The 19277-nt window shown below is 40.7% G+C and overlaps 1 protein-coding gene across 3 annotated transcripts; it reads left to right on the top strand.

Moving 5' to 3' along the window:
• The first annotated feature begins 70 nt into the window (after positions 1-70).
• On the top strand, positions 71-18355 carry itgb7 (integrin, beta 7). 3 transcript variants are annotated; one of them, XM_018725634.2, is made up of 16 exons: positions 71-236; positions 3587-3653; positions 3993-4072; positions 6039-6234; positions 6521-6691; positions 6978-7219; positions 7404-7562; positions 9169-9264; positions 9360-9449; positions 14459-14599; positions 14706-14896; positions 15381-15607; positions 16241-16451; positions 16975-17171; positions 17301-17461; positions 17998-18355. In XM_018725634.2, exons 2-16 carry the CDS (start codon positions 3590-3592, stop codon positions 18061-18063), a joined length of 2292 nt encoding a protein of 763 aa, XP_018581150.2. In that variant the 5' UTR covers positions 71-236; positions 3587-3589; the 3' UTR covers positions 18064-18355. The 3 variants fall into 3 exon arrangements, with proteins under 3 accessions (XP_018581150.2, XP_018581151.2, XP_018581149.2); XM_018725635.2 differs by lacking the exon at positions 17998-18355 and having other exon boundaries at positions 15381-15508; positions 17301-17672; XM_018725633.2 differs by lacking the exon at positions 17998-18355 and having other exon boundaries at positions 17301-17672.
• The last annotated feature ends 922 nt before the right edge of the window (positions 18356-19277 follow it).

The following is a 19277-nucleotide window of genomic DNA, read 5'->3' as shown; positions in this document are numbered from 1 at the left end:
ATGATTTCATTTCATTTGCATGAGACAGAGGAAGCACTGGAGAGTGTTACTCATGCGGTCAGATGTCAGATTACACAGGCTTTTTGGTGGCAGTGCTAGACGACTTTTTCTGCTGATCAGAAAACGTATCTGCATAAAAACGGAACAGAACATTTAGACAGAAGCAGAAATAAACTTTTAGTGTGATCATTTGGATTGTTGAACAGCTTGGATTCTCAGATAACTAGTAAGATTTGGTAAGATCTTTTATTACTAACTTTTATATTAGTGCAGCTGTTACTAAGCTTTTGACTTTTATATTTCTTGGCTCATTTGGCTTGCTTCAAATCAGATGGTATATGAATGGTATTGCTTAGCAATTTGTTATTTAAGAAATTACTAGGAGATAAAATTGCCTGTAGTAAAATCCAAACCTTTAAGAAACTGTCAGGGAATTTATAAACGTTAATAAAGCAGTAATACGTAGAAAAATGGCAAACTTTGTTCTGTATATCAAGTCAATTAGATCCAAGGAGTAGACTAGGTAGTGTGCCCAAATATTCTGAACGTATGATAGAAAAAACTTCACTATTGATAGCAAAAATATAAAAATATTTAAACATGGACAAATTTCAAAAAGATGAATCTGTCATTAAATACCAAATATTTCTCTTTATTTTATGCTTTATCCTACATGAGCATCTGCTCTCAGGAATGTACGAATTACACAGTATCCCGGTGGTTCGCGTTCTGATATTTCTCACTACGTCACATTTAATGCACTCTGAAAGCAAAATGTTACCAGTAATAGGCGTTTAGTTTATTCTCTGCTAAATGTTCTTAGACCTGTGATGTCCTACTTTTATGTTGATTTTCAAAATCTACACTCCCATTTTCAGTCAGTTTTTATTTTGATAAACGCTGTGTGCGACAGTTTTTCATACTCCTTTTGCTGTAACGTCTACTTACAGCACCGTAAAGTAAATTTGAGCTCTTACCACGTTGAATTTTCCGAGCAGTTATGCATAAGAATGGGGTCGCAGGAAGTAAAACCACTTAAAGCAACCAGGGGTTCAGCGCTCGGCTTTCACCAGCTCATCTAAAATCTTCAGATCTCTCCTTCTTGTTCTTCGTACTCTATCCGGTCAGATCCTGTCCTTCAACAGGTGAGGAATGATGACCTAGAGTGGAACATCTTTCTTCTACAATAGAAGAGTTCTGCATTAGCTGCAGGGAGGCGGGGGGCAGCGATACAGCGGGATTGCCTGGGGCCTGCTCTGTAGTGGGTCTGGGGTTCGAGTCCTGCTTGGGGTGCCTTACGACAGACCGGCATCCCGTCCTGGGTGCGTCCCCGCATTCCGTGTTGCCGGGTTTGGCTCTGGGTTGCCGTGACCCTGCTCAGGTCAAGCAGTTTTAGACATGGTGTGTGTGTGCGGATTAGTTGTCTTTTTTCCAAAGGTGCCGTTATCCATTCTCGCACACTGATCATAAAACCGACCATTTAACTTTAGCACTGATCCTTTAACTTCATGACACACGTGGATTTGCTCTAGTCGCACAAAGCTGTTGTGTACCGTAAGGTGTTGCCGCAAGAAATAAGAACAGCTGTGAGGTGGCAGATCATTAAAAAGAGTCTTCTCGTGATACCTAAAACCGATCATTTCTTCAGGATGTGTCGTCTCCCTCACGAGAAATTTCTTGCAGCGAGGGTAGCAAATCTCAGAGCATGTTTCTTCAGCTTTCTACAGTTCCTCAAAGGCCAGCAGTAGGTCCAGTTCAAAGCACATTTTATTTCTGCTCCCATTAAAACATGCAAATATGGTTTCAGTCAAAAATACAAAACTATATCAAAGTCATGTGAACATGCTATGTTGTGTAACTCAAATGATGTGGAAATTGTCATTAACAGATTTTAAGTAAGTCGAATCGAACCCAGGTCCCCTCGCAGCATCCAGGTGCTGCGAGGCGGCAGTGCCGTTCACGCCTCCACCTCATCCTGCTTATCCGTTTTCGTTTCTTTAAAATCTCTCTAAGAAAAAAAGTTAAAGAGGAAGGGTTTGTCTTTTAAATGAAAATATCAATACCTTCATCTGGCTGATCACAAAGTTGATCACAAAGTTGATCACAGTTGATCACAAAGAACCAACTAAATCCCAAACTGAATTTCATAAACCTGTTGTTATTTCGAATAGGAAGGAAGATGACGGTGCTCTAAAGAGGAGACGGTGATGTGGTGCACGGTAGCAGCGGTGTTGACTCGCGTGTTTCTGCTGCAGTTGGCGGCGTCCGTGGCACAAGAGTTGTGCAGAAGGTGCCGTTATCTCGTTCGAATCAGACATCTGGTCTGCGGTCGTTTTTTTTTTTTTTTTTCTTTTGCTCTTGATGTCTGCGTCTTCTGAAATATTTCCTTTTCAGGAAGTGTATGCGTGATGAATGATCCACCTGCAATGGGGTGCTAGAAAGGAGAACACGTGTGGAGCTGGTGTTTAGAGCTGGGGTTAGCCTCGTTGTCAACTGCCAGAACACAGCTGTTGTGAAAGCTGGCTGAGACTTGGAAGGAGGAATAAAATAAAAGTTTCAAGGCCCTACTTAAAAGACAAGTTCTGAACTCTCTGACAACAGATATGAGTTCCACACATATACACACACACACACACACATTTTCAGAACCGCTTGTCCCATACGGGGTCACGGGGAACCAGAGCCTAACCCGGCAACACAGGGCGCAAGGCCGGAGGGGGAGGGGACACACCCAGGACGGGACGCCAGTCCGTCGCAAGGCACCCCAAGCGGGACTCGAACCCCAGACCCACCGGAGAGTAGGACTGCGGCCCAACCCACTGCGCCACGGTGCCCCCCTTACACATATATATGTTAACCATATTTAATACATTCCGAAACAAAACTGAAAAATTTCAAAAACATATAATCTTCTTGCATTAAAGATGATTTTTTTGAAATTTTTAAGTTTCTTTATTTAATGAAATGATGAGACTTCAGGGAACGGTTTCACTGAATCCGTTTTACTTGAAGAAATTATTTTTTGATTTCATGTTTGATGAACAGAAAATCATCACTGTAATAAATAAAGTTATCGTTTCTGCCTTTTTATCAACAGCTTGTCCTATGCAGGGTCACGGTGGGGCAGAGCCTATCCCGGGAGCACTGGGCGACTGTCAGGGTATTCCCTGGGCAGGACACCAGTCCATCAGAGCACAGTCTCTCTCTCTCTCACACACACACACACACACACACACTATGGGAAATTCAAAGGCACCAGTTCAGCCGAAACTCACGTCTTTGGACTGCGGCAGAAAACTAACATCCGGAAATAAAATAAGATACAAATCTTGAATTTTTGAAACAATTTTTTTCTGGCACATTTCTCAACTATCAGCAGCGCTGGCCTTGCTAAAGTAAAACCTTCTTTCCCATTACAGCTGGAATGCTTACTGGGAGGACAGAAAACCGCCTGCCAGCAAGCGCTAGTTGCAGTTAGAATGACCGTGGCAGGGTTTTAGCCGAATGTGTTTCGGCATGTGCCGCGAGTGCAGTGCGCCAGATGAACTCAGGAGTTTCTTTTTCCCTTTGTTTCCTCTCTGTGCAGACAATGAAGTGTGCATGGCTAACCATGGCTGCTCTTCTGCATTTCCCAGGCCTGACAAGCACGCTGGGTAAGAGCACCACGAGTCGCTTCTCTGACCGACCACCACTTCTCTCAATTGTACAAGGAAAACAGCCCGAGTCGAAAACGCCAGGGCTGCACCCCCTGTGAAATGTCTCTGTCGTAACATTGCTCGAGATGAATTTGGACAGAAAGTAAACACCGCACACGCACCGCATTTGAAACTCCTCTAAAAGGCCCCCGGTGTACATACCCCCACAAGTACCACGTCCAGGTGCGCTTGCCTACATGCAAGTGTGCGGAATAACTTTTTTCCGCCACACGGAATTCGTGAACGTACAGGACGACCTGCATTGCATGTTTTTTTTTTTTTTTTTTTTTTTCTTAGAATCAGCCGATGGATGCGAATCTCAGCCCACGTGCAATCAGTGCCTGCAGAGCCCTGGCTGTGCTTGGTGCAAACAGAAGGTGAGCCCTCTGGAACCAGTCTTGATACGCGACACAAACCAACGCTTGACTCTTCTGTGGTTGGTCGTTTCATCGCAGCTGTAGAAGCCGATGAACAGACAGCACATCAATAATGCCGTTAATAACCGGCCACAAATGTCGAAATTAACGAAAAAAATTTGGGTTACGTCTTTCTGGTATTTTCTGTGAATCAAACCTTGTTTATAGACCATTTACACCAAAGTCTGACTGCAGCAAAGTAGTATGGTGTGGTCAGCCAGAGCATTTTTTTTTACAAATTTTCTTTTCAAATTAACATTATCTGCAGAATGTTGTTGATATTTGTGGTTGGACGTTGAATACTTGGAGTGGAAAACATTTCTGAAGATTTGTTGTTGGATGACATTTTAAGATTTCAGATTCCAGTTCAGAAGAATTAATAAAACATTCTTTACATTGTTTTTTTATGGAATTATGTTAGAATTATGCAAGATCAAAATATTGAAGTTCATTTCTTTGCTCTTCATAAGACTTATCTGCACCTTTCTCAATACCATGGACAGTTTTCAGTTTTTGGTTATTTGCATTTTAAATTATATGCTGCTAGCAGGGGGTGTGGTGGCGCAGTGGGTTGGACCAGGTCCTGCTCTCTGGTGGGTCTGGGGTTCAAGTCCCACTTGGGATGCCTTGCAATGGACTGGCGTCCTGTCCTGGGTGTGTCCCCATCCAGCCTTATGCCCTGTGTTGCCGGGTTAGGCTCCGGCTCCCCGCGACCCCCTATGGGACAAGCGGTTCAGATGATGGTGATGATGATTATTATACGCTGCTGTTATAAAGTATATGAGCAAAAAGTGCTATTTCCTAATCACCTAAAATCCACTAAAACTATAGAGGTTTCCCATAGAATTAATATTTTTAAATTCTTGCTATTAAATATTCCAGATAAATAGTTTTAAATTGTGACACCTTCCATGTTTCGTTCAGGGCTTTTCAGTGTAAGGTCTTCTTTTTCATTCCCATTTCATACTCCCGAGAGACAATAGAACACTTTAGTGGTGGTATTAAAAGGGGGGGGACAGTGGTGACAATTTGCAGAAGAGCTTTTTCAGCTAGAGGTAGTAACTAGCCTTGCATTGCATTCAGCATAAAGGGTGTATATATTATCTATAGGGTTACATCCAGTAATTTTGAATTAAAATGATTTGAATGTTGAATCAATTAACTGATAATTTCTTTTTTGTAATAAAAAATAAATATTGTACGTATTAATTGAGCATAAAGACCTAATATTGGAAGTTGCTTTGGAGAAGATAATGAATAATAATTACATGATAAATCACACAAATAATTACATTCTTTAAAATTTTTTGTGTGAACTTAAACTGTCTAAAGTTTCCATCTCCCTTCCTTTCTAAACTTTTTTTTTTTGCCCTAGCCCCAAATTTTGCTAAATTCAGTTTCAGGTTTTGGCTACTCAACACCTGGAAACTAAGGAAAATAAGAAATAATGAATCAATGTAATTTTTAGTAATTTGCCTCCTTATTACAAATGGAACAGAAACAGAAAATTTCACATAAATTATTTGACTTATACACACACACACCTTTTCTGAACCGCTCGTCCCACACGGGGTTGCGGGGAACCGGAGCCTACCCGGTGACACAGGGCGTAAGGCCGGAGGGGGAGGGGACACACCCAGGACGGGACGCCAGTCCGTCACAAGGCACCCCAAGCGGGACTCGAACCCCAGACCCACTGGAGAGCAGGACCTGGTCCAACCCACTGCGCCACCGCACCCCCTATTTGACTTATATTTAGTACTTTTTTTAAAGAGTTTTACACATTTCATGTAATAAAACATCATCCAATGTGTGTTTCAGTGAGGAGTACACCTCCATTCTCTTGATCGATCACACAGATGTTTTGTTTCAAAGGATCAGGCATTAGCCAGTGCATCAAACCCTACAGCAAATGTCTATGTTTCAGGACTTTCTGAAGTCTGGGGAATCAAACGAGAGACGTTGTGATACTCCGGAGGCCCTCGAAAAGAGACGCTGTAGTGAAAAGAACATTTTTAACCCTGAGCCATCTGTAGATCCCCTTAAAGACGCGGAGCTTCAAAATAAGAAGGAAAATGTGGTTCAACTTCGGCCGCAAAACCTCAACTTAAAGCTTCGGGTTGGTGAGTGACATCTTTTTTGTCTCCTCTTCTGCCATGTGTCTGGTCAAAACATTGATCAATGCATCCTAGGATACATTCATTTCTTCCCTCTGCTACCAGGGAACCAGGAGGCTATTAAGTGCTCTTTTTAGGATACTTTGACAACAAATTTGTAAAAGTGTCCCTTACGCATTCAGAGCTCTGTACCAATACTGTGGTCTTTATTATATTCCATCAGCTCTCCCATAGATACCGGAAGTTCTCTGTAGACAGTTGAGGGACCAACATGTCTAAATCTTTTTTGTAGGGGTTCCAGAAACCTTCACAGTAACATTCAAACGGGCAGAGGGCTACCCTATTGACTTGTACTACCTCATGGACTTGTCCTACTCAATGCAAGATGACCTTGAGAAAATCAAGACTCTGGGTCAAGAGATCCTTAACACTCTTATGAGAGTCACAAATAAGGTCAGGATTGGTAAGTATTGGTGAGCTCACAAATTAAAGCACTCTTAACTACCATATTGTTTGCTAGAAGCTTGACATGTCTTTCCTAACAAATGGTAAGTCTCTGTGACTACTTGTAGATATTAACATTACAGCTGTATGGTTCTGATAATATTTTTAAGAAATGTGCGGACACTGGATGAAATGTCCGAACTGTTATTCACCGTGGGAAACAAACAACAATCCTTGCTTGAATCTGCTTCCTTTTTATGTCAAGAACTGCCATGTGATTTTTGCTCTGTTGCCAAAATCTGCAGGTTTTGGGTGCTTTGTGGACAAAGTAGGCATGCCTTATGTTAGCACAGTGAAAGCAAAGTTGGCTAACCCCTGTCCCAGCCGCCTTGACACCTGTCAGCCAGCCTTCAGCTTCAGAAATGTGCTTCGGCTCACTGAAGACGCCAGAGAGTTCAGAGAGCAGGTCAGCAAGCAGATCATCTCAGGCAACCTGGATTCCCCTGAGGGTGGCTTTGACGCCATGATGCAAGTTGCAGTCTGTCAGGTGAGGATGACCACTAATTGATAAGTTATGTTCATTTATCAAAATCACTTGTTCAACTTTTTGCAACAAATAAATGTTTGGACTGGTAATAGATATGTAGAAGCCACAAAGGTAGCTACATCACAAAGGTAGATAAGAACAGCAAAATTGTGTAGACTGCTGATGTGAAGGTTTCTTTGTGCAGGATGAGATTGGCTGGGGTAATGTGACCCGTATTCTGGTCTACACATCTGATGACACTTTCCACATGGCTGGTGATGGCAGACTGGCAGGAATCTACCAGCCCAATGATGGGAAATGTCACCTAAACCGTTATGGACTTTATGACAAGGGCAATGAATACGTAAGTGATTATCGGTGATTTTACAGCCATGAAATAAGGAACGCTAAACAAGTGAATTCACTGAGTAGTAGTAAGGTCCTCTTTGGATGTAAGACTAAATTGTACAATCTGACTCAAAGTGATGCAAAATGAAAAGACACTTTTAAATACTGGCTCCTCAACTTGCAAACTGAGACCCCTGTGCAGAGTCTCACTGGTCCAAATTCAACTCTGACAACATAGGGTGTGAAGCAGGGTACACTCTGGACTGAATGTAAGTTCCTCACAGGGAAATTACACACACTCCTTCACTCATGCAAACTAAAGAAAAATTGAGACACAAATTCACCACAGATGTATGTCTTTGCAGCATAGAAGGAATTCCACAAAAACACGAGAAGAAAATGCAAACTTCATAGAGAGAGAGTTGCATTTCCGCCCATATCTGATCCCACAGCCCAGGAGAATGCTGGTACATCACCAGACTCACATATAATTATTTAATTTACATATAGCTTTCTTTATTATGTTTTAATACCTAATAAGTCTCCTGTGGAAGTACATTCATTGATCTAACCCCCTTAAAATATTTTTTAAATTAATTTTATGTATTCAGTTTTCAGTGGGGGGTGCAGTGGGTTAGATCACGGTCCTGCTCTCCGGTGGGTCTGGGTTCGAGTCCCGCTTGGGGTGCCTTGCGACAGACTGGCGTCCCATCCTGGGTGTGTCCCCTCCCCCTCCGGCCTTACGCCCTGTGTTGCCGGGCAGGCTCCGGTTCACCGCGACCCCGTATGGGACAAGCGGTTCTGAAAATGTGTGTGTGTGTGTGTGTGTATTCAGTTTTTATTTTACTTTATTTAGCAGACGCTTTTCTTCGAAGCGACTTCCAATGAACCCCATGTAGTGTTATCAGCCCACACACTTTATTCACCAAGGTGACTTACACTGCTAGATACACTACTTACAATGGGTCACTCATCCACACACCAGTGGAACACACCTTTTCTCTGTCACTCACACACTATGGGTGTCTCAGTATCACCAAACTGTTCTATAAACATATGAAGTTTGCATATGAAGAAAGCAGTGGTCACTACCTATCCTATATTACATGGGCAGCTGTTAGTGTAGTGATTAAAGCTGCTGCTTTTGAACGCAAAGGTTGCAGGTTTGAATTCCACCTCCAGCTGCAGTACACTTGAGCAAGGAACTTACTCTAAAAAAAAAGCTCCAGTAAAATTTCTTAGTTGTATAAATGGGTAAATAATTGTAAGTAGCTTGGGTAGTTGCTTTGGAGAAAGGTGTCAAGTAAATAAAAAAAAAACACAATACTATAGTAATTTTATTATCAGTGTTGACTGTAATGTAACAAAAAGGCTACAATGACATTTTATTACCATGTTATTTTTTATCTTAAATTAATCATTGTTTTGAAAGTCACATTTCCTACAGAATGCAACGCTTCATATCGATTTGCTCAAGTTCCCATCATCTTAGTTTTCATTTCTGTTTACTGCAATGCTTTGTAGCTCAGCTCATTTCAGTGGCAACAAGTTAACATCCAGCTTCAAATGATTACCTCTTCCCGTTGATGTATTTTTGGCTGATTCCGCGGTGTGTGTTTTAGGACTACCCCTCAGTTGGTCACCTTTCCCGGGTTCTCTCGGCCAACAATATTCAGCTCATTTTCGCTGTTACGGAGAAGAGCGTTCCAGCCTATAAGGTCAGCCATGCTGCCATTGTTCTTGGCGAACAGGTGCTTGAGATGGTGTATAATGTGATGGGTGTCTTTCTCACAAGCTATGTTCTCTCAATCAGGCACTGAGTGAGCTCATCCCTCAGTCGGTGGTGGGGGAACTGAAGAATGACTCCAGCAATGTGGTACAGCTCATCTCAGAGGCTTACGGGGTGAGTCCATAATGACATCCTCAAAAGTAATGGTTAACTTGAACATTGAGCTATAGAATGGAGCCACTGTTTTTATAGTGATATGTTCTTCAGGCATTCCTTTTAAACAGCATGAAGCCAAGTGCAAAACTAAAAACTAATTAAGCAAAATAGGCAAGTGTTAAACATATAGGCCTTTCTCGAAGGCAATAGAAGGATTGGGATTTGAACAGACAACCTTTAAATTGCAAAAGCTCTAAGTCCCTAATCACTGCAGCTGCCAACCGTCTAATAAAAAAAATTCCAGCATAACAATACAAAGTAACAAATGGAAAGACAAGTCAGTGCAGATGTTCAAAATCCAAACAAAGGTAAAACGGTATAAGGTTAGTGACATTGTTGGGACTTGATTTAGCCAGTGTAGCATGTCTAGCACTAGTCCACTGAGGACATCAAAATTAGACAGCAGCAAGAATAGCCTTAAAAGTTATATAGCTAGTTGACTGCAACTTGCTATTGTCTGACTTGACTGTTTAACTAATATTCCATTGCTAATATTGACTTTGACCTCCTGGTTAGCAAGTACATAGAACTGGTTAGCTAATAAATAGCAACACAAAAGAACAACCTAAAAGTAACAGTTTAAGAGTGGGAGTGGAGATCATGTGCAGGTGAATGTCTGATACCCTGACACCGTCCTATGAAATTACTTGATACAATTTTGAATTCATTATTCCTCTTATGATTCAAGCTGTCTGGCCCTGGAGCAGCAAAACAGCCCTAAACGATGATGCTCCTTTCATCATACTTCACATTTGGGGTGAAGTTGTGTTATGCAGTAGCGTTTTCCCGCCAACCATAGCTTTATGCATTTCTACCAAAGAGTTCCATTTCTACTGTCCGCTCATAGAATGTTGCCCCAGAAGCACAGTGAAACATCCAGGTGGTCTTTTGCACACTTGAAATATGCAACTTTTTTTTGAGCAGCAGAGCAACGGTTTCCATGGTGTCCTTCTATAAACACCACTCCTGTTCAGTGTTTCTCTTGTGGTGGACACATAAACAGAGGCTTTGGCAAGTTCAAGAGAATTCAGCAGGTTCTTTGCCGTTACCCCGTGGTTCTTTTTCCTCCTCCCCCTCCAACATTGCCCACTGTACTTGTGTTGTGATCTTTGCAGGGTGCCCACTCTTTGAGTAGTGACAGTACTGAATTTCCTGCATCTACAGTTTGTCTTTCTGTAGGTTGATGAACACTCAGGCCTTTAGAAATGCTTTTATATCCTTTTATAGCGTGATGATCTCTAAAATTCTCCTAAAGGCCACTGAAATTTCACTTTGTCAAAGTATAGTTCACAAAGATCTTTCTTCAGAAGAGCAGCCCAGTAACCAACCTTTGTGTGCCTTTTTATAAAGCAGACTATTTCCAACCCCCATCTCATTGATTGGACCACTGACTCCAATCAACTGTTGGGGGGGGAAGCATTAGTCTAGAGGTTCACATACTTTTTCCAGCCCTGAGCATGAATGTTTGAATCTTATATGCAGTTTTGACAAGAGGATTAAGTGTTATTAGTTTAAGCAGATTGTGTTGCCTGTTACTTAGTTGAAGACCAGACCACATTTCATTAGTAACTGGTGCAATAATGCCATTTTTGGACCCAGTGTTTGCAGGTTAGAATAGTAATTGTAAAAAAAATTCACAGTTTTTTCTTGCACCTGTGCAATCCCCTCAACACCAATATATACTGTCTGTGCTGTAAGATATGAGACAGTTTGTGCTATGTGAGGTGCAACAGATCATATGGAAAGTAGTGCAAGGGAAGGAAATTAAAGAAAACCACTGAAAGCATCAAGCTACAACCTCAGTAGACAATGTAGGTTTAACATACACACGCAACCACAGCACAAAAGTGGGAACAGTTCTGCTTTTTGATGACTACTTCTTTCTTATACAATTAAAGCCAGTGTTTCAATATAGGCTTCATGTGGGAAAGTGTCTAGAGGCGTGTGATGTATTCAGTGAAACATTTGTAAGAATTTAAACGATTAATAAAGGAAACCCATGCAAAATGTTTGGAGTTTGGCTTCACAGACATAGGTTGATACAGACCTTTGAGCAGTGAATTCATTACATTATTTACATGAGTAAACAACTAAGCAGACAATTAGATATTTTACTGAGGCAGCTTGTGAAAGAATTACTTTAAGAGATTAAAGACTTTTGGTTGGCGATATGAAACCAACCATTAGAACTGTTGCAGATGACTGGCATTGGTCAAAAACACTACAGAGCACAACTATAGAACAATACGTCATCAAATTTTTAAGATGAATGCACATAGTTTAGGGTCCATGCGGTGCTGTATGTAACATCACAGCCTACAAAATAACTGCCAGTCTTCAGAATGAAAACAGCAGATTCCAATATTCATAAATCACACAGCCAGAAATCGCACATCCACGGAACCAATGAAGGATTTTTTTGTTTGTGCCATTTGCAAGGAGGCCAGTTTCAGGGAGCTGTACCCACAGTCAACTACCGGGTTCAAAGAGACATGCAGTACTCAAAGATTGTAATGCAAACCAGCGATGACCTAATTAAAGCTAGTGGTAGAAGCGGGGAAGAAAAAAAAAAAAAAGGAGAAAAACTCAGACAACTCAACAAAATGGAGAGACAGCAACACATGAGCAGAGAATAAAACTAGACGTGCTGTGAATTTCATGACCATACAAGATTAAAAGTACATAGAAGTACTGAATCTAAGACAGATAAAACAGATGGTTAAAGTAAGTAATAGCAGAGGCTCAAATTTCTCCTGCATACAGGGTATGGGTAATGCCAATATGTTTGACATTTGCCTATTTTGCTCGTTTAGTGTTGTGCTTGGCTTTATGCTGCTTAAAAGTAGTGCCTGAAGAACATATGTCTGTTCAGATTCCAGTCATTCTATTGCTGTTGAGGAAGGTCTGTCTCCCAGACTCCTACCACTTCTAGCACAAAAACTCTGCTGTTTCAGTTTCTAAGAAGTTGTAAATATATATGTACAAGGTGTCAGCTAAAAGGAAAATGAATGATATAATTTATTTTGGGGCAGCAGGTAGTATAGTGGCCAGGACTGTCACCTTACAGTCAAGGGACACAAGTTTAAATCTCTTTTCCTACTGTAAAAAAAAAAAACACCAAGTATTTACCCTAAATTGCCTAATTATTTTCCCCGCTGTATAAAGTTGGTATTCAAACATAACTAAGTCACCTTGGACAAAAGGGTCAGCTAAACCATGGTTAACTTAGAGTATGATTCTTTGTTTTGAATTCATTTGATTAGCCTCATTGACAATTGTTATAACCCCATACATCTAGGGGTGACTAGGGCATGACATCAGCTGAGTGGCGACAAGTGGTAACAAGGCACTGAAGGATCAGGCACAATCAGGAGCCCCCATTCAACCAATTTTCTCAACACAACACTTGATTTCTCTAACAGCAAGGCTCGAAACCTGAATATGGAAGCGGTCAGCTCAAAGAAACAAATCAGCTTTCCAACATTCCCCAATTGTTCCAAAGCAGTTATCAAGAAACCTTTGCAAGTCAAACAAGGCCATAGTTACTACAATGCACAGGGAGAAAAAAAGGTGCTTAAGTGCAAGTTCTTTTTACTGTAGGAATCAGTGCAGATATCCTGGCAATTAATATGACCATTTACAGAATATAAAGACACTGTTCAGGGAGGAAAGGAATTAATAGTACCAATGCAAAGAACATAAGCAAACAAAACTAAAGTTGGTAGACCACCTGGATAGCAATGAAACAAAATCAAACAAGAGGGGTCCTCAGCATCTAGGATACCCTAACTAACCTACTCCATCTACCAAAAATCTTAAGTCCAGGGGCTTGCACCCACCTCTTCCCTAATGTGTCTAGAGAGGCAGCTGAAGACTACATGCCAGATATGTATGTCACATGACATACTCATATGTCCACTTTTCCCCAAAATAACACAAAGTAAATAGACAACAAATCAGAATAAACCTAAGATGGCCTGATGCACCACCACCACCACCAACAACAACAACAACAACAACAACAACAACAACAACAACAACAACAACAACAACAACAACAACAACAACAACAACAACAACAACAACAACATGAGACAATGGTCCAAATCGGTTAGGAAATGGAGCGGTTTTCAAGATGGAGGAGTCTGGAGGTGATTGGTCCAAAAGGAGGAACTGACAACAGGACTGATGATGATGGACAGGGATGGTGACCAATGATAGACTACGCACCTGTACAGGGAGCAAAAACACACAAAAACACAAAGGAATAACAAAACACCAAAAACCTGTACAGGGACGTAACAACAATATCGAACTTGCACAGCAGATACAATTTACTGAATAGATGTGTTGAAAACTGTATATGATAGTTTTTAATGTTCATAAACAAATAATGTTTTTTAAACTAAATTTAGAACCTGAAGTTTTTTGAACTAATAATTTTTTTACTTTCAAAAAACTTTTTTGGATAAGTACTTTTACTTGAGTAGTTATCTTTTGAAACACTAAGATGAGTACTGCGTTTGGCTTCTTTACCCATTTCTGGTGTGTGGCTTGTTTAACCACTCACATTAATTCATTAGCTGACACTTTTCTCCAAAGTGACTTATAATGTTCAGCTATCTGCAATAATATGCCCATTTATACAGCTCATAAATTCTGGAGTAATTTAGGACACGTACCATGCTCAAGGGTAAAGCAGCAGGAAGTCAAGCCTGCAAACTTAGTACAAAGGCAGCAACAGCAGTAACTGGGATACTACCTACTGTTCCTATTAACCTTTACAATGGTGAAAATGTTTTCCCGTGAAACAAGCAATTTTTATGCTTAATTGGTCTCCTACATTAGGAATATCAGGAATGATTTCATGCACAGCTCTCACATTTAGCAGATATGTGGTTTAATTTTGCATTGAGTGGAACATATAATGCAGAACCTTACGATTGTGGCTTTGTGGGTTTCAACAGAACCTGTCATCCACTGTCTTACTGGAGCACCTGGAGGCACCACAGGGCCTGAACATCTCTTTCAAATCCCACTGTGGCAATGGAGAGCCTAGCGACTGGAAGAAGAGTGGCAAATGCAACAACGTTAAGATCGAGCAGCAGGTTTGCCAAAATTGCACCGTACGGAGAAGCGAGGCATTGCGGGGCGCATCATTTTCAGTACTGCACTGTTCTGAGACTTTCTGCTCTGACCACTGTTCTTTCCCAGGTGAGCTTCACTGTAAGTGTGACTGCCTCCACTTGCCTGTCGAAGAAGGAATTGTTCTTTGTCAAGGTGCAGGGAATTCGCGATCAGCTGAAGGTCAACGTAGAAACGCTGTGTGCCTGCAATTGTGGAGACCGGGAGGAGGGATCCCCCAGCTGCAATGGGAATGGGAACCTCGAGTGCGGAGTCTGCAGGCTAGTTTCTACCCCAGACTGACAATTTTATTTTTACAATTTTTGCTGTTTCATACATATTGTACAGAAATTCTACAAAATTCAATGTGCCACAAGACAGTTCTGCTGCTACAGAGAATGAAACAGAAGGTCCCATGTGTAAGATGATGATGATGATGATTCCTTTATTGTATGTCACAGAAGAGGAACAAAAGCCTGCGTTGTTTAGAAAATTGCCATGAGAACTTAATTCTGGTACATTTTATTGTATCGCGTGTCAATTTTTACCAGCAACTCTCTAAAATCCCTTTGGATATATTTGATTCAAGAGAATAATAAGTTCTATGGTACTGGTAATGTAATAGAGTTATTAAGCATTACATCAAGAAATAGTACAAAGTATGAATAAGTCCAGAGTACTTAATCAGCAGAATTCTTACAGCAAAGACATTTATTATGACACACAGGAATGAACAACAGTATAACTGTGTTGCTTCCTGTGCAGCTGCAACAAAGGACACTTGGGGCAGAAGTGTGAATGTCAACGGCAGGGGGCCAGAAACACAACGCTTACCATGGAAGCCTTATGCCGACGGGAAAAAGACTCCCAGCTATGTAGCGGTCAGGGCATCTGTGAGTGTGGCACCTGTGTGTGCAGGGGGCACTTCAGGGGCAATTTCTGTGAATGCGATGACTCCAGCTGCGGGCGCCATAACAACAAGATTTGCAATGGTGAGGATGCTTTGGTAAATGGTAAGGGAGGCTGATGAAAGAGAAACACCTCCCAGGCTTCGACATTCCCGTATTATATGAGTAAAAACAAAGGAAATCGTTTCAAAGACGTCAACTTCTCTGAACATTACACATACGAATTATTAGCACTGTCACTAGTTGCTCTTCAAACGGTGTGATTTACATGTATTCATTTAGCGGACGCTTTTCTCCAAAATGATGTACGTCTCAGAAAATAATACAGAAGCACATTACACCAACAGACAGAAATCTAGATGTAGGAGTATAGAAGACATGCAGAAGTAAGTTATACAGTATGATTTCTCATCCAAGTTTATTTAGTTCAGTATCAAATGGAGGTTTAGTGCCATTCAGTTATATAAATGGTGCACAAGAGCACATACTTCTAATCTTTACTCAATTAAATCTAATCTAGTCTTTACTAAATTAAATTACTCAGAGAAAAACAAGTTTTATTTCTGTTCAAAATTGTTTTAAAAGGGGAACAATGAGTGATGGTAATTTTTCAGACTCCTAAACATCAAATGTTACCCTGCACCACATTACAGTAGCATGGTTCACAATTGTCCCTTCGTTCACCTTAATATGTCTCTGTGCTCTCTGCCTGTGCAGGCCAAGGAATATGTGACTGTGGCACTTGTAAGTGTCACGCTAACTACATTGGCCCAACCTGCGAATGTTCTACCAAAACGGATAAGTGTACGAACAAAGACAACGTGCTGTGCAACAACCACGGCGACTGTGAATGCAACAGGTGCAAGTGCCATGCAGGCTTCATCCATGACTTCTGTACAGAACTTGTGGCACCTTGCAAAACATACCAGTGAGTAGCAGAATGGACTTTGGATGTGTTAAATGCATGTGCTTCTTGGCTTATTTTTCAAACATCAGTTAAACTTTGCATCAGATCTCTGTGTTCAGGCAAAACGACAAAATCATAACATCATTATGCATTTGAGCCTTAATTCCAGGAGGAAAGTAGGTAGACTACTGGTTAGGGCTACCACATTCCAATTTAAGGTCCCTAGTTTGAATCCTACTCTTACTGCAGTATCCTTGAGTAAAGTACTTACCCTAAAGTGCTCCAGGTAAATACCATTCCATAACTGGGTAAGTAATCGTAGGTAGCTTGTTCTTGAACACACCTAACATTGTAAGTTGGTATGAATAAAGCTGTCAGTTAAAAAGGTTGGCCATCTTTCAATTGGTTTTTCCATTCTGTGTGTCTTTGTGTCTACGTGTACATCTGGAAGCGTTCACTGATTGTTCTAAATGTGTTTGTGGTCTATGTAACTTTTTGCATTCTCCCTCGCATCACTGGTAACTGTAGCTTGTAACATCCTTAGGAAATGTGTCACGTGTACAGTAAATAATGAATTAAAGGCTGGCGACGTGGGAAACTGCACCAAAGAATGTGGGTCTGCCAAGCTTGTCCATATCCAAGAACCTACGCAGTTCTATTGCCAAAATGACTCAATTACTTTCAAAGTGGAACTGGATTCTAGAAATGGTAATGTCGAGATCTCATATGCCAATGCTCCCGGTGAGTCTAAGAGCTAAGCACTGTCTGATAGCTATTTCAGATGAAAATATGATATCACATAAATCCTAGCAAATGCTCAACATATGTGTTCCTCAAATACCCTAACTAGAACCTTTACCCATCCCATAGGAGCTATTGACATGACTGCTCTGGTTTTGGGTTCTTCGGTGTCTGGTGTCGTCCTCATTGGCATTGCTATCATCATCATCTACCGGGTGCTTTTAGAGGTATACGACCGCAGGGAGTACCGCAGATTCTTGCTTGAGCAGCAAAATGTTCAGTGGAAAGAGGTAAGGTCAAGTGAGACTCTTAATGTCAGTTATACTTCTTACAATTTTTTTTTCACCTTTTATTTTTTACTCATATCTTTTGCAGTGATTACACACCAGTTTATGTCCTCATCTCCTAGATGAAAATTGTCCTCAAACATTTTACCCAGTCAACAATATTTTAATTTCTTTATGAATTACTGTGTAGTGGGTGCGGTGGCGCAGTGGGTTGGACCACAGTCCTGCTCTCCAGTAGGTCTGGGGTTCGAGTCCCGCTTGGGGTGCCTTGCGGCGGACTGGTGTCCCGTCCTGGGTTTGTCCCCTTCCCCCTCTGGCCTTATGCCCTGTGTTGCCGGGTAGGCTCCGGTTCCCCGTGACCCCGTATGGGACAAGCGGTTCTGAAAATGTGTGTGAATTACTGTGCCTTATTGTCTGCTTTTATGTATTTATTTTCTCAGAGAAACTTTAGGAAGGCACTCAGTATAAAAATTCTCACACAGCATGCATCTAACCTTTGTTCCAGTCAGGCTGTCATCTTTCTTTGGCTTTTCTCACAGAACCAAAACCCATTGTTCAAGGATGCCACGACAACCGTCTTCAACCCTTTACATTCGGAATATTGAGACTCCATTTATTTGGCTGTTTTTTTGGGATGTTTTGTGATCATTTATTGTTCTCCTGCATTTCTAATAAATGCTACCCAAGGTATTTATTTTTTATATGTACAAAAATTAACTTCTTAATACTTGGCTGGATTTGAGTTGCCTGGTTTGTTCAAGAACCAGACATCCTCCTAATTAGACCACAGTTCATTGTAAAATGCTGGAGTCTGAGACAACACATGTTAGACATAATTCGTGCATGTTCATTTTGTGCTGTAATTAAGATTTTTTTCTTGAATTTATTACTTTTAATTAATATTTAGTGTCGATAGGCATGAAACATTTTTTTTTTTAAATTGCCCTGATCTAAAACATGTAAACTCCACTTTTAATGCTCTAGACGTCTGTTTTCGTTGAATTGTCCTTGTATAATCATATGTGGAAATACTGAATCTGACAGTTACAATGGCATACATCTGAAAAATAGGTACAGTACAGGCACCTTACAAATGACAATATCTGATTTGTTCAAGATACTGGCCTCTGGTTCATGCTGTACAGTGTCATTTAGTGGTTATTGCTTATTATTATTAAACTGTTGGGTGATGACTGTTCAGAAGGCCAAGTTTTGATGGTTTGAAATGCAAGGTTTATTTCATTTGGTTCTGAAATCTGATGTTATCAGTGGTCTTTCAATAAAATGTACATCCTTTTAAAGTGCTTCTTAGTAATTTATTTACATTCTTCAAATTTTGCTTTGGAGCTCTTGATGTTGGGTATCGCTTCACAAAAGTACAGCATTTTTTTATGTCACTATGTACCTATGTACACTTCCCCAACTGCCACAGCATTTGTTTAAACGGTCCTGTAGGAAAAATGGATTAATTACTGCCTTTATTTCATTCTTCATACACAAAACACTGATGTTAATATTTGTGAAATAATACTGCTACCAGAGGACTAGCTCAGTTTGAATGATGAAAATGTTAAGGAAGTTGAAAATGGAAATGACCCAATAAAATATGGATTTTCGTGAAACTTAAATAACAACAAGCATGGACTCTGAGTGACTCTGCCCACAAACACCAAAGACTTCTTGAAAATATAGAAACCTCGACAACAAAATAATAAATATTATCCTGAAATAGTTTAATGACAAAGTTACTATAATAAAATTGTAAATTAACTGTACACAAGTCATAAATTACTGTCCCCGCTGAAAGAAAGACAAACGT

The sequence above is a fragment of the Scleropages formosus genome, chromosome 22 (genome assembly GCF_900964775.1).
Source record: "Scleropages formosus chromosome 22, fSclFor1.1, whole genome shotgun sequence".
Taxonomy (NCBI): domain Eukaryota; kingdom Metazoa; phylum Chordata; class Actinopteri; order Osteoglossiformes; family Osteoglossidae; genus Scleropages; species Scleropages formosus.
The sequence above is the reverse complement of the archived record's forward strand: the minus strand, read 5'-3'. Positions and strand labels throughout refer to the sequence as shown.